The 14,603-nt window shown below is 44.8% G+C and overlaps 1 protein-coding gene across 3 annotated transcripts in view; it reads left to right on the top strand.

The window, feature by feature from the left end:
- The window catches only part of LOC137359978 (putative leucine-rich repeat-containing protein DDB_G0290503), a 35,193-nt gene extending 21,107 nt beyond the window's left edge, over positions 1-14,086 (top strand). For all 3 annotated transcript variants that reach the window (XM_068025571.1, XM_068025570.1, XM_068025572.1), the window contains exon 3: positions 12,344-14,086. In XM_068025571.1, the coding sequence (XP_067881672.1) occupies positions 12,355-13,881 (1,527 nt within the window). In that variant the 5' untranslated portion in view covers positions 12,344-12,354 and the 3' untranslated portion in view covers positions 13,882-14,086. The remainder of the gene's footprint in view (positions 1-12,343) is intronic.
- The last annotated feature ends 517 nt before the right edge of the window (positions 14,087-14,603 follow it).

Raw genomic sequence — 14,603 nt, 5'->3', positions numbered from 1 at the left:
TTCAAGAATCATGGTCACCATTTTCTATGGTTACAGAAAGCTTCAAATTTGGAAACTCTTGGATACAAGACACTCCATTTTTCATAGATTACCCCCGCCTTATCACTGTCTCTCTCTATCCCAGTTTCTTACCATATCCCTCAGTTCAACCTTCTCTCAATATTCCTCAATCCCAGTTTCTCCATATCCCTCAATCTCAGTTTCTCTCCGTATCCCTCAATCCCAGTTTCTCCATATCCCTCAATCTCAGTTTCTCTCCGTATCCCTCAATCCCAGTTTCTCCATATCCCTCAATCTCAGTTTCTCTCCGTATCCCTCAATCCCAGTTTCTCCGTATCCCTCAATCTCAGTTTCTCCGTATCCCTCAATCCCAGTTTCTCCGTATCCCTCAATCTCAGTTTCTCTCCATATCCCTCAATCCCAGCTTCTCCATATTTAGTTTAATTCCATTATGTAGATGAAGGTCCCGTCGCCAGGCAGTGGGGGGGCTTCACCGAGGTCCCCCCCGCCGACGGTAATATGTGGCAGGCCCTTCTTGACGTCGCGGGTCAATGTGGGCTTCTCCCCGCAAAGTTTACTGGCTTCCCGCACCGCGAATTCCAAGTCATTAATATAGATTGTAAATAGCTAAGGCCCCAACACTGATCCTGCGGCAATCCACAGCTTGTCAACCTGAAAATGCCCCATTTATCCTGTTAGTTAGTCCATCCTCTATCCATGCTAATATATTACCCCCAACACCACCAGCTCTATCATGTCCAGTAACCTCTTATGTGGCACTTTATCAAATGCCTTTTGGAAATTCAAATACACTACATCTATTGGTTCTCCTTTATCCATCCTGCTTGTTACATCCACCAAGAATTCTAATCAATTTGTCAAACATGATTTCCGTTTCATAAAATCATGTTGACTCTGTCTGATTACATTCTGATTTTCTAAATGTCCTGCTACTACTTAATAATGGATTCGAGCATTTTCTCAATGACAGATGTTTGGCTAACTGTCCTATAGTTTCCTGCTTTCTGTTTCCCTCCTTTCTTGAATAGAGTTGTTACATTTGCAGTTTCCCAATCCACTGGGACCTTTCCAGAATCTAGGGAATTTTGAAAGATTACAACCAATGCATCTACTATCTCTGCAGCCACTTCTTTTAAGATCCTAGGATGCAGGCCATCAGGTCCAGGGGACTTGTCAGCCTTTAGTCCCATGTGTTTTAGAGTCATAGAGTTATACAGGACAGAAACAGGCCCTTCGGCCCATCGTGTCTGTGCCGACCATCAAGCACCTAACTATTCTAATCCCATTTTCCAGCACTTGGCCCTTAGCCTTGTATGCTATGGCATTTTAAGTGTTCGTCTAAATACTTCTTAAATGTTGTGAGGGTTCCTGCCTCTACCATCTCTTCAGGCAGGGTATTCCAGATTCCAACCACCCTTTGGGTGAAAAAATGTTTCCTCAAATCCCCTCTAAACTTCCTGCCCCTTATTTTAAATCTATGTCCCCTGGTTATTGATCCCTCCGCTAAGGGAAACAGTTTCTTCCTATCTAACCTATCAATGCCCCTCATAATTTTGTATACCTCAGTCATATCCCCCTCAGCCTTCTCTGCTCTAAGGAAAACAACCGCAGCCTTTTCAGTCTCTCTTCATAGCTGAAATGCTCCAGCCCAGGCAACATCCTGGTGAATCTCCTCTGCACCCTCTCCAGTGCAATCACATCCTTCCTATAGTGTGGCGACCAGAACTGTACACAGTACTCCAGCTGTGGCCTAACTAGCATTTTATACAGCTCCATCATAACCTCCCTGCTCTTATATTCTATGCCTCGGCTAATAAAGGCAAGTATCCCATATGCCTTCCTAACCACCTTATCTACCTGTGCTGATGCCTTCAGTGATCTATGGACAAGTACACCAAGGTCCCTCTGACCTTCTGTTCTTCCTGATTTTAGGTTCCTCCCTCCCTTTGCTCCCTGATTTTCTACGATGATTGGGATGCTTTTTGCATCTTCTGCCATGGAGACAGATACAAAATATTTGTGCAAAGTGTCTGCCATTTACTTGTTTCCCATTATTAATTCCTACATTTCATCCTCTAAGGGGCCAGCACTTATTTTAGCTACTCTCTTCCTTTTTATATATTTGTAGAAGCTTTTACTGTCTGTTTTTATATTTCTTTCTAGTTTATCCTCATGCTCTAATTTTTTTCTTTTATTTGAGTCACCCTTTGCTGGTTTCTAAAATTTTCCAATCTTCTGGCCTAAGTTTTGCAGCATTGTACACCTTTACTTTCAATTTGGTATCATTCTTAACTTCCTTAGTTAGCCACGGATGGTACATCCTTGTCAGAGAATCTTTCTTTCTCAATGGAATGTATCTTTGTTGAGAGTTATAAAATATCTCTTTAAATGTCTGCCACTGTTTCTCTACTGTCTTACCTTTTAACTTTTTTATCCAGACCACTTTAGCCAACTCTGTCTTCATACCCTTGTAATCGCCTTTATTTAAGGTTAAGACACTAGTTTCAGATGCAAACTTCTCACCCCAAACTAAATGTGAAATTCTGTTATGATCACTCTTGACTAGAGGATCCTTTAGTACACAGCCATTTATTAATGCTGTCTCATTACTAGTGCCCTATCGAATTCACAGCTGTGAAAAATGTGTCATGGACAATGAACTCTTGGGTCCTCCACGAGTTTTTGGGTCCTCTGTGAAATCGTCCATTTTGTGAACCTCAGGCATCTTATTCATCGACATGAGACTCACCTCGCTGATTGCTGAGCATGTTGTGAGCATCATGTGTTTCAGTGATTGACACAAGGCTCAATCTGCTGATTGGTAGATGAGGGAGGGCTTCCGGTGCATTTTTGAGAGAAGCAGTCTCTCAAGTACTAACAGACAAGTGAGACGGCCAGAATGAGCAAATCAAAAACAGCCACAACCATTACTGCAGTACATCAAATGAAAGAATTTGGAAACCAAATTATTCATGTCAGTGGTGGAACACAGTTTGTACAAGCTGCAATGTTTCGTCGGATCACACACGGTGGGCAACTGTTCAGCGCCACTTAGAGCCCAAAAACTATCGCAACGCACTGCTGGAAAATGGACACGCCAAAAAAACAAGGACGAATTGGACCTCTTTTTAAGAAGTCGACTGAGACTTTTCTGAAAATTGTCAGTTGGTTACAATGGAAAAACTTTTGATCACCCAAAGCTGCAGGGATTCATTCAACGTAATGTGTAAAATGGTGGTTGCTAGTCAAGTGCAAATAAACTATGACAGGATGACCAGCTGAAGGGTTTTGCTACATATTGTGAGGAGATGAAGTCTCAGATTAGTGCATGTGAGTCTTTTCCAATTATTTATGATGAGTCCATTGATGAGCAGGACAACCATGTGCTGCATGTTTTGTTTGATTTTGTGTCTGGATGGTAAGGAAAGCTAACAACAGTGCTCCCAGACTGCATTCTCTTCAAAGCTGTTAATTACACCATAGTTTCCAAAGCGATAATCAAAATTGTTTCAAAATACGGTGCAGATTTCAACCAAGTGATGGCTTTTGTTAGTGACAATGTAACTGACATGACAAAATCTTTTAAATCCGTGCTCCAAGGTTTAATGTGGTCAATATTACACATAATGCACATATAGGGTTGTATTTTGTCGCACCAGCAGGGTTCCCAGCACCAGCCTGTAAAGGTGAGGGGAATCCCTGCCTCAGCCTTTCAGAGACCCTCACAGTGCAATCCAATGGTGTGCAGGCACTTAAGTGCCCGGTGCCAGGATCTCTGTCCCTTTAAAGACTGGCATCCCACCTCCAAAGGTTGCCGGCCAATCACAGGACCAGCAGCTCAGCAGCATTGGCCGCGCCACCGGGCCAGCGCTGGAATCCTGGACCTCGGGTAAGTGAGATGGGTCGCCAAGGCCAGATGGCAGGCCCCGGTGAGTGGGAGGAGGGTGGGCATGTAGTGTAGGGGATTTTCTCCTGCCAGGGGCCCACGGTGGGCCACAGATTGCCCACAGAGGAGAGCCCTCCTTCCCAAGTCTGCAAGGAGATCTTTACTGAGCGACCTCCCCGGGTGGCGGAGGCACCCCCCACCTCCCCACCTCCCCGACTACTGGTTAAATCCCAGCGGCAGCAGGAATTAGGAGCAGGAGGAGGCCACTCGGCCCCTCGAGCCTGCTCTGCTATTAAAAAGATCATGGCTGATCTGATTGTAACCTCAACTACACATTCCCGCCTATCCCCAATAACCTTCCACCCCCTTGCTTATCAAGAATCTATCTACCTCTGCCTTAAAAATATTTAAAGACTCTGCTTCCACTGTCTTTTGAGGAACAGAATTCCAAAGACTCTCAACCCTCTGAGAGAAAAACATTCTGCTGACCTCTGTCTTAAATGGACGACCCCTTATTTTTCAATAGTGACCCTCAGTTCTAGATTCTCCCACAAGGGGAAACATACTTTCCACATCCACCCTGTCAAGACCCCTCAGAATTTTATATGTTTCAATCAAGTCGCCTCTTACTCTTCTAAATTCCAGCGGATACAAGCCTAGACTGTCCAATCTTTCCTCATAAGACAACCCACCCATTCCAGGTATTTGTCTAGTAAACCTTCTCTGTACTGCCTCCAACGCATTTACATCCTTCCTTAAATAAGGATCCAGTACTGTACAGAGTACTACAGATGTGGTCTCACCAATGCCCTGTATAACTGGAGCATAACTACCTACTTTTGTATTCAATTCCCCTCACAATAAATGATAACATTCTATGAGCCTTTATTATTTGCTGTACCTGCAAACTAACCTTTTGCGATTCATGCACTAGGACACCCAGATCCCTCTGCATCTCAGAGCTCTGCAATCTCTCACCATTTAGATAATATGCTTTTTTTATTCTTCCTGCCAAAGTGGACAATTTCACACTTTCCCACATTATACTCCATTTGCCAGGTTTTTGCCCATTCACTTAACCTATCTATATCCCTTTGTAGCCCCCTCATGTCATAGTCATACAGCACTGAAACAGGCCCTTCGGATCTGTGCCGACCAACAACCACCCATTAAATCTAATCCTACATTAATCCCATAATCCCGACCACGTCCCCACCATTCTCCTACCACCTACCGACACTAGGAGCAATTTACAATGGTCAATTTATCTATCAACCTGCAAGTCTTTGGCTGTGGGAGGAAACTGGAGCATCCGGAGGACACCCACGCGGTCACAGGGAGAACTTGCAAACTCCACACAGGCAGTACCCGGAATCGAACTCGGGTCGCTGGAGTTGTGAGGCTGCGGTGCTAACCACTGTGCTGCCCTATTGTGCCACTGTGATGTCCTCTTTACAACTTACTTTCTTACCTATCTTTGCAACATCAGCAAATTTAGCAACCATACCTTCAGTCCCTTCATCCAAGTCATTTATATAAATTGTAAAAGGTTGAGGCCCCAGCACTGATCCCTGTGGCACATCACTCGTTACATCTTGCCAACCAGAAAATAGCCCATTTACGTCTACTCTGTTTCCTGTTAGCTAGCCAATCTTCTATCCATGCCAAAATGTTACCCCCTACACCATGAGCTTTTATTTTCTGCAATAACCTTTGATGTGGCACCTTATCAAATGCCTTCTGGAAATCTACATACAGTACATCCACCGATTTCCCCTTTATCCACAGCACATGTTATTTCTTCAAAGAACTCCAATAAATTGGTTAATCATGATTTCCATTTCACAAAACCATGTTGACTCTGCCTGATGACCTTGAATTTTTCTAAATGCCCTGCTATACTTCTTTGGCCTCCTTGTCTCGAGAGACAATGGGTAAGCGCCTGGAGGTGGTCAGTGGTTTGTGAAGCAGCGCCTGGAGTGGCTATAAAGGCCAATTCTAGAGTGATAGACTCCTCCACAGGTGCTGCAGATAAAATTGGTTGTCGGGGCTGTTACACAGTTGGCTCTCCCCTTGCGCTTCTGTCTTTTTTCCTGCCAACTGCTAAATCTCTTCAACTCGCCACTCTTTAACCCCTCCTTTATGCCCTGCTATTAAAACGTTAATAATAGCTTCGAACATTTCCCTAAGACAATGTCAAGTTAACTGGCCTGTAGTTTCCTGCTTTCTGTCTCCCTCCCTTTTTAATAAAGGAGTTACATTCACTATTTTTCAATCTGATGCAACCTTCCCCAAATCTAGGGAATTTTGGAAAACCAACTATCTCACTAGTCACTTCTTTTCACACCCAAGGATGAAGTCCATCAGGACCCGGGGACTTGTCAGCCCGCAGCTCCAACAATTTGCTCGGTACCACTTCCCTGGTGAACAAAGAACAAAGAAAATTACAGCACAGGAACAGGCCCTTCGGCCCTCCAAGCCTACGCCGATCCAAATCCTCTATCTAAACATGTCGCCTATTTTCTAAGGGTCTGTATCTCTTTACTTCCTGCCCATTCATGTATCTGTCTAGATACATCTTAAAAGACGCTATCGTGCCCGCGTCTACCACCTCCGCTGGCAATGCGTTCCATGCACCCACCACCCTCTGCGTAAAGAACTTTCCACGCATATCCCCCCTAAACTTTTCCCCTTTCACTTTGAACTCGTGTCCCCTTGTAATTGAATCCCCCACTCTGGGAAAAAGCTTCTTGCTATCCACTCTGTCTATACCTCTCATGATTTTGTACACCTCAATCAGGTCCCCCCTCAACTTCCGTCTTTCTAATGAAAATAATCCTAATCTACTCAACCTCTCTTCATAGCTAGCGCCCTCCATACCAGGCAACATCCTGGTGAACCTCCTCTGCACCCTCTCCAAAGCATCCACATCCTTTTGGTAATGTGGCGACCAGAACTGCACGCAGTATTCCAAATGTGGCCGAACCAAAGTCCTATACAACTGTAACATGACCTGCCAACTCTTGTACTCAATACCCCGTCCGATGAAGGAAAGCATGCCGTATGCCTTCTTGACCACTCTATTGACCTGCGTTGCCACCTTCAGGGAACAATGGACCTGAACACCCAAATCTCTCTGTACATCAATTTTCCCCAGGACTTTTCCATTTACTGTATAGTTCATTCTTGAATTGGATCTTCCAAAATACATCACCTCGCATTTGCCCTGATTGAACTCCATCTGCCATTTCTCTGCCCAACTCTCCAGTCTATCTATATTCTGGTGATTGTACTTTTCTTGCGTTCCTCCCTCCCTTCCATTTCCTGATTTACCGCTATTTCTAGGATGTTACTTGTATCCTTTATGGTGAAGACCGATGCAATATACTTTTTCAATTCATCAGCCATCTCCTTATTTTCCCTTATTAACTCACTATCTGTAGGACCAATGCTCTCTTTGTTAACTCTTTTTTTTCTTTTTTAAATATCTATAGAAACTCTGACTATCTGTTTTTATATTTCTAGACAGCGTTCTCTCGTACTCTAATTTTTCCCTCTTTATGAACCTTTTAGTCATTCTTTGCTGTTCTTTTGATTCTGTCCAGTCATCTGACCTGCCTCCCATTTTTGCACAATCATATGCTTTTTTCTTTAAGTTTGATACTATCTTTAACTTTTTAGTTAATCACGGATGCTGGGTCCTCTCCTTGGAATTTTTCTTTCTTGTTGGAATGTTATCTGTTATGTGTATTCTGAAATATCCTCTTAAATGAATGCCACTGTATTTCTATTGAGTCCCTTAACCTACTTTTCCAGTTCACTTTTGCTAGCTCTGCTTTCATGCCCTCATAATTACCCTTATCTAAGTTTAAAATACTTGTCTTAGACCCACTTTTTTTTCCCTCAAGCTGAATGTAAAATTCAATCATATTATGATCACTGCTGCCTAGGGGTGCCTTCACCGTGAGGTCATTAATTAATTAATCCTATCTCATTGCACAACACCAGGTCGAGTATAGCCTGCTCTCTGGTTGGCTCCAGAATGTGCTGTTCTAAGAAACAATTCCAGAAACACTCTATGAACTCCTCATCTCGGCTAGCTTTGCCCATCTGGTTTTTCCAGTCTATATGTAGATTAAAATCCCCCTTGATTATCGCCATACCTTTCTGACAAGCACCCATTATTTCTTCCTTTTATACCACGTCCTACCGTGTGGTTACTGTTAAGGGGCCTGTACACCACTCCCACAAATTACTTCTTGCCTTTATCATTTCTCATCTCAACCCAAACTGCTTTTACACCCTGGTGTCCTGAACTTAGGTCATCCCTCTCCATTGCGCTAATACCATTATTAATTAACAGAGCCACCTTTTCCTAGTTTCCTGTCCTTCCTAAATATCATGTACCCATCATTATTCAGTTCCCAATCTATGTCATCCTGCAGCCATGTCTCTGTAATGACTATCAGATCATACTTATTTATTTCTATTTCGTTATCAGTTCATCTGATGTAATGGGGGGGTGTGGCCCCTCCGGCATTCCCCCACCCCAAGTCCTGTGGCAATTCTATGGGTCCCCCCTGCTTCTGACCCATCTTAGGGGGACCCATAAAATTCAACCCATAATTTCTCCTGTTAGTGAGCTGTGGAAAAGCGAGTTTTGGTAGAGTCTGGTCTGCTACATTAAAGAGATCTTCAAACACTGCCCTAGCTGCAAGTTTTGATTCAGGTAACACATTGCAAATGCAGCTGAAATTGGGGAACAAAACATCGCCCTTCCTCCAGAGCCAGAAATAACACATTGGAATTCTTGGCTTCAGGTAGTATAGTATCATGCGGCTCACCTGAAATACTTCTCAGACTTCATCTCAGAAGAGCTCACACTGACACCTTAAACATAGGTTTTAACGACATTGTGACCTTTCTAAACAATGCTCAGCTTAATGAGAAGGTTCAGTTTGTTGCCAAGAATGCTACACGACTGATGGATTTAATCACTTGGTTTGAATCTCAGCACGTCACATTCCACAAAGCAATGGATCTACTGTTCTGGGCTGAATCTGTGTGTATAGAGTCATAGAGAGATACAGCACTAAAACAGGCCTTTCGGCCCACCGAATCTGTGCCAACCAACAACCACCCATTTATACTAATCCTCCATTAATCCCATATTCCCTACCACATCCCCACCATTCTCCTACCACCTACCTACACTAGGAACAATTTACAATGGCCAATTTACCTATCAACCTGTAAGTCTTTGGCTGTGGGAAGGAACCGGAGCACCCAGCAGAAACCCACGCGGTCACAGGGAGAACTTGCAAACTCTGCACAGGCAGTACCCAGAACTGAACCCGGGTCACTGGAGCTGTGAGGCTGCGGTGCTAACCACTGTGCCACTTTGACCCTGCACAAATGCACCTGTTGATGGTGGATTTAAACCATTTGATGAGATTCCTGGCTTTCGCAAGAACTGTAGGCTGGAGATTCCTGCTTATGAAAGCATTGCAAAAGAAGCAGAGTGTACTTTGCCTGTGCTGCAGTTTTGGAACTCCGTGGAATGCAGAATCCCCATATGGTAAGGCTACTACGGCACTGTCTGACAATTCCAACAAACTCTGCAGCTGTGGAGAGAGCTGTGTCTAAACGTGGACAGGTCTTCACAGTACAGAGACAGGGAATGAAGAACGAGAGAGTTGCAGGTTATTCCGTGCACACATTCACCCAGTGAGTGAAGAATGTGACCTGTTTATAGTCAGCTTTTTAAAATAGTTTGAGAATCCAATAAATGCCATTCGAAACCAGAAACCTCCCTTGTCTTTTTTTTGTTTTAAATAGATCATTTTCATGTTTTTTTGCGATACCCTAAAATTTATGATTTCAGTATGTGAAATTGTGAAATTCACGATTCTTAAAATGCTGTGACCATGAAATTTGTAAAATGTGACCATGAATTTGGTAGGGCCCTAGTCATTAAACATTACCAGGTCTAAAATAGCCTGCTCACAGGTTGGTTTCACAATGCATTGTTCTAAGAAACTGTCCTTAATACAATCTATCAACTCATCCTCCAGGCTACCTTTGCTAATTTGACTGGTCCAATGTATATGAAGATTAAAATCGCCCACAATTATTGCAGTAGCTTTCTTACAAGCTACCATTATTTCTTGATTTATACTCTGTTCTACAGTGTAGCTACTGTTAGGGGCTCTATAAACTACTCTCACCAGTGATTTCTTTCCTTTGCTATTTCTTGTCTCCACAAAAACTAATTCTACATCTTGATCTTCCGAGCCAAGATTATTTCTGTACTGATCTCATCCTTTATTAACAGAGCTATCCCACCTCCTTTTCCTTTCTTCCAAAATTTCTTCTGAAATTTCAAATATCCTTGAATATTTAGTTCCAAGCCTTGGTCACCTTGCAACCACGTCTCTGGAATGGCTATCAGATCATACCCATTTATTTCTATTTGTGCCATTAATTCATCCATCTTGTTAGAATGTTGCGTGCATTCAGATAAATAGCCTTTAATTCTGTCTTTTTACCATTTTTCCCAACTCTGGCCTTATTTGCTGGTGCACTCTGATGTTTGTACGCTCTGTAACATGCTGGTCATCCATTACCCATATCAGTACCCTGCACTATTGCCTTGTCCATTCTCGTTAACTTTCTAAATTCCCGCTTACTTCAATTCTTCCCCCCCACCCCCCACTATTTAGTTTAAAGCCCAAGTTATACGATTTGCCAGGACACTGGTTCCAGCATGGTTCAGGACAAAACTGTCCCACCAGTCCAGCTCACTCTTTCCCCAGTACTGGTGTCAGTGCCCCATGAATCAAAATCCATTTCTCCCACACCAATCTTTGAGCCACACATTCAACTTTCTGATCTTATTCACCTTGTGTCAATTTTCTTGCAGCTCGGGTAGTAATCCAGAGTTTATTGCCTTTGTGCTTCTGCTTTTTAATGTCGCTCCAAGTTGTTCATCCTCCCTCAACAGAACTCTTAATTTTACCTATGCCATTGATACCTACATGGACCACAACAACTGGATCCTTCCCCCTCACACTCCAAGTTCCTCTCCAGCCCCAAGGAAAGGTCCCTAACACTGGCATTGGGCAGACAACACAACTTTCAGGATGCCCACTCTCGACTGCAAAGAACAGTGGCCGAAATTTTACGTTGAGGCGGAAGCCTCGCCAACTGGCTTCCAAGTCAAGGGTGAGCCTGCATCCGCCAGGCCTCTAAGCCACTCAGAGATTTTTACGTGGCCCAGGCCCTTAATTGGCCTCGGGCAGGACTCCCTTCCTCTGAGGCAGGAAGTCCTGCCACCAGGAGCTGCTGGCCAATCAACAGTCTGGCAGCTTCTCAGTCCCAGCAGTGCCACCAGGAGCAGTGACTTCTGCTGGGACTGCACCCAGCTTCAGGACGATTGTGGACGCCGGTAAGTGCGGTTTCGGGCCTCGCTGGGGATAATCAGCTAGGCGGTGGGGGTTGATCAGGAGGGCAGGGCGACGTGTATCAGTGGGGTCAGCAGGCGTTGCTGGGGCGCCCTCCATGGGCAACAGGGTGCCCGATCAGGAGGGCCCCCCCACCTCGGGCCAGCAAGGGGGCTGCCTGGTATTACTGGGAGGCCTCCACAGCTGATGAAGTGCCCATCAACCACTGGTAATATAGGAGGAGGCACTCAAGTAGAAATTAATTAAGGCCCTCAATTGGCCTGGGGTGGGTGGGCCGTTTGGCCCCTCCTCCCCGATCATAAAATTGCAGCCTGGGCAGGAAGGCGACAGGAACGGCACCTGGCCCACCCTCCCTCCTCAATCTCCCCCCACCAACACAATCTTATACCCCCTTCCCTCTCCTACACAATCACCTCTCCCAATCTAACACCCCCTCCCCCACCCCCCAATCTTACACCTCCTCCTCACCTCCTACACAATCTTATACCCTCTCCCGCCCCCCCCCCACTCAATCTTACACCCCTCACCCCCCCCCCACCCCACCTCCAGCCCACTCCCTTGGGGGGATGTAAAATTCAAGTCAGTATCTCTCCTCCTAACTATAACTGTCCCTACCTCAGCTATATTCCTTTTCACTACCTCCATCTTTGAAGGTGGCAGGACATATTGAAGGAGTAGTTAGCAATGCCTATGGGATCTTCTGTTTCATGAGAAGAGGTATTGAGTACAAAATCAGGGAAGTTATGCTCAGCCTTTATAAAACTGGTAATGTCACAGCTAAAGTATTGAATCCAGTTCTAGTCACCAAACTTTCAGAAGCAGAGAGGGTCCTTGAGAGGTTGCAGAGGAGATTTACCAAATGGTTCCAGGGATGGGGGATTTTAGTTACAAGGTTAGATTGGAAAAGCTGGGATTGTTCTCCCTGAAGCAAAGGATGTTTGAGTTCTTCCAGCTGTGTTCATTCTCGTTACAGGAAATAGCAGCATGTCGGTGAAGCGGTTCCAGGCTACACAGCTCGAGCCCCAGCTCACCAGCCAGCAGCATGTTTCGAAATGCTTTGATGTGATGGTTCTGTCCCAGGTTAACTGGGAGATGTTTCTGCTGCCGACAACTACATCTGTCGCTATTTTAGGTGAACTGGTGCATCAGACTGCCAGGGTGAAAGACATCAAACTAAACCAGAGCAATGCAAGCAAGAAATCCCAGTTTAGAAATCCAGAGTCATTCTGGAGTTGCCTGATGGAGGTTTGCACTGGAACTGTAAACTCGTTTCAAGAGACCCGCAATAATCTGGACCAAATCCAGATGTATTGTGAGCTCCTTACTAAACAAGTGAAGAATGTGGGTGAAGGGTCAGTTCAGAACAAAGACTTTCCCAAGCTGCAGGAGAACATTCAGAAATGTGCAGCTGACTGCACGAATAAGGCTGAAACTGTGGTAAAGGAGCTCTCCTCTCTCAGTGAACTATTCAGTGAGCTGCTGGAGAACTGTGAAGCTTCCCAGATTGCCAGTCAGGATAAACTGGGAGAAGTAAGGAAAATCCTGGAGGAAACTCAACAAAGGAATGAGTCAATAGAGGAAGAGAAGAGGGATTTAGAGAATGAATGGATTGAGGTTTCCCAGAAACGTGAGGCACTGAACAATGAATGTGCTGATGTGAGTTCGAGTGCCCTCATTGACCAGTTCTGTGTGGAGGGACTTAAGCAGTTGAAGAATCTGCTCCCAAAGATTGTTGATCTTTTCAGCAATGTGACCAATCCAGTGAATCTCGCAGTGGAGCTGGGGAAAGGGTTAATGTTTCTCGTCCGCCTGGTGTCTGAACTCAGCAGCAAAGAATCCTCTGAATCTAACGCTGAAGTCAGCAACCTCCTCAAGACGGTGAGAGAACAAGCAGAACTGAAGATCAAGGAAGTCCAAGACAAGTTGCAGGAGTCGCAAAATAACTACAATGAATGTCTGCAAAAGATGAAATGTTTGGGTGATGAGAGTGAGAAGTTATTGAGAGAGATGACGGACAATCAGGCACAGGAGAAGGACATCAGTACAAGTATGGAGCTGATGGTGAAAGGACTGGGGGCACTTGGGAGCATCAAGTCCAACTGGTCACAGATGCTTAACTTCATTCTAATGATACCCAGGATAACTGAAGATTGCCAGAAGATATTTGAGAGGCTTGGTGCTGGGAATGATGGAGCCACACAGGGAATTCCAGGTATGTTGTCCAATGGTCAGTTCCAAGTATCCCAGGCAGTCAGAATCATGAGCCTGATTGGTGATATGATAAAAACCTATGTGGAGATTTATGACAATTACCTTAAAGATCCACTGAGAGACATGGGCCGACTGCTGAGTGAGCAGGGGACTGAACGCAAGTTTAAACAGATCCAGAAGAAATGTCTTAAAGCAAGAGCTGAAATACAACGCAGGATCACTGAGAATCAGGAAGTGTTTAACAAGAATGGAAGTGAAGTCATTGGGAAACTCACAAATCTGATGGACCCCAGGAAGTGAATGAATATCCCAGAATGAAACATATTCTCAGGGAGCGACTGAGACAGAGAAAAATTATACAAACTACACACAACACATTGAATCAGCTACAATCATCGACCGCCTCTCCAAACCCCTGGAATCTCTAATCCAATAATCAACCGCCTCTCCAAACCCCTGGAATCTCTAATCCAATCATCGACCGCCTCTCCAAACCCCTGGAATATCTAATCCGATCATCGACCGCCTCTCCAAACCCCTGGAATCTCTAATCCGATCATCGACCGCCTCTCCAAACCCCTGGAATCTCTAATCCAATCATCGACCGCCTCTCCAAACCCCTGGAATCTCTAATCCGATCATCGACCGCCTCTCCAAACCCCTGGAATCTCTAATCCAATCATCGACCGCCTCTCCAAACCCCTGGAATATCTAATCCAATCATCGACCGCCTCTCCAAATGCCTGGAATCTCTAATCCGATCATCGACCGCCTCTCCAAACCCCTGGAATATCTAATCCAATCATCGACCGCCTCTCCAAATGCCTGGAATCTCTAATCCGATCATCGACCGCCTCTCCAAACCCCTGGAATATCTAATCCAATCATTGACCGCCTCTCCAAACCCCTGGAATATCTAATCCAATCATCGACCGCCTCTCCAAATGCCTGGAATCTCTAATCCGATCATCGACCGCCTCTCCAAACCCCTGGAATATCTAATCCAATCATTGACCGCCTCT

This window comes from Heterodontus francisci, unplaced genomic scaffold (genome assembly GCF_036365525.1).
Source record: "Heterodontus francisci isolate sHetFra1 unplaced genomic scaffold, sHetFra1.hap1 HAP1_SCAFFOLD_410, whole genome shotgun sequence".
In the NCBI taxonomy this organism is placed as follows: Eukaryota; Metazoa; Chordata; class Chondrichthyes; order Heterodontiformes; family Heterodontidae; genus Heterodontus; species Heterodontus francisci.
This window is presented reverse-complemented; position numbering and strand designations above follow the sequence as displayed.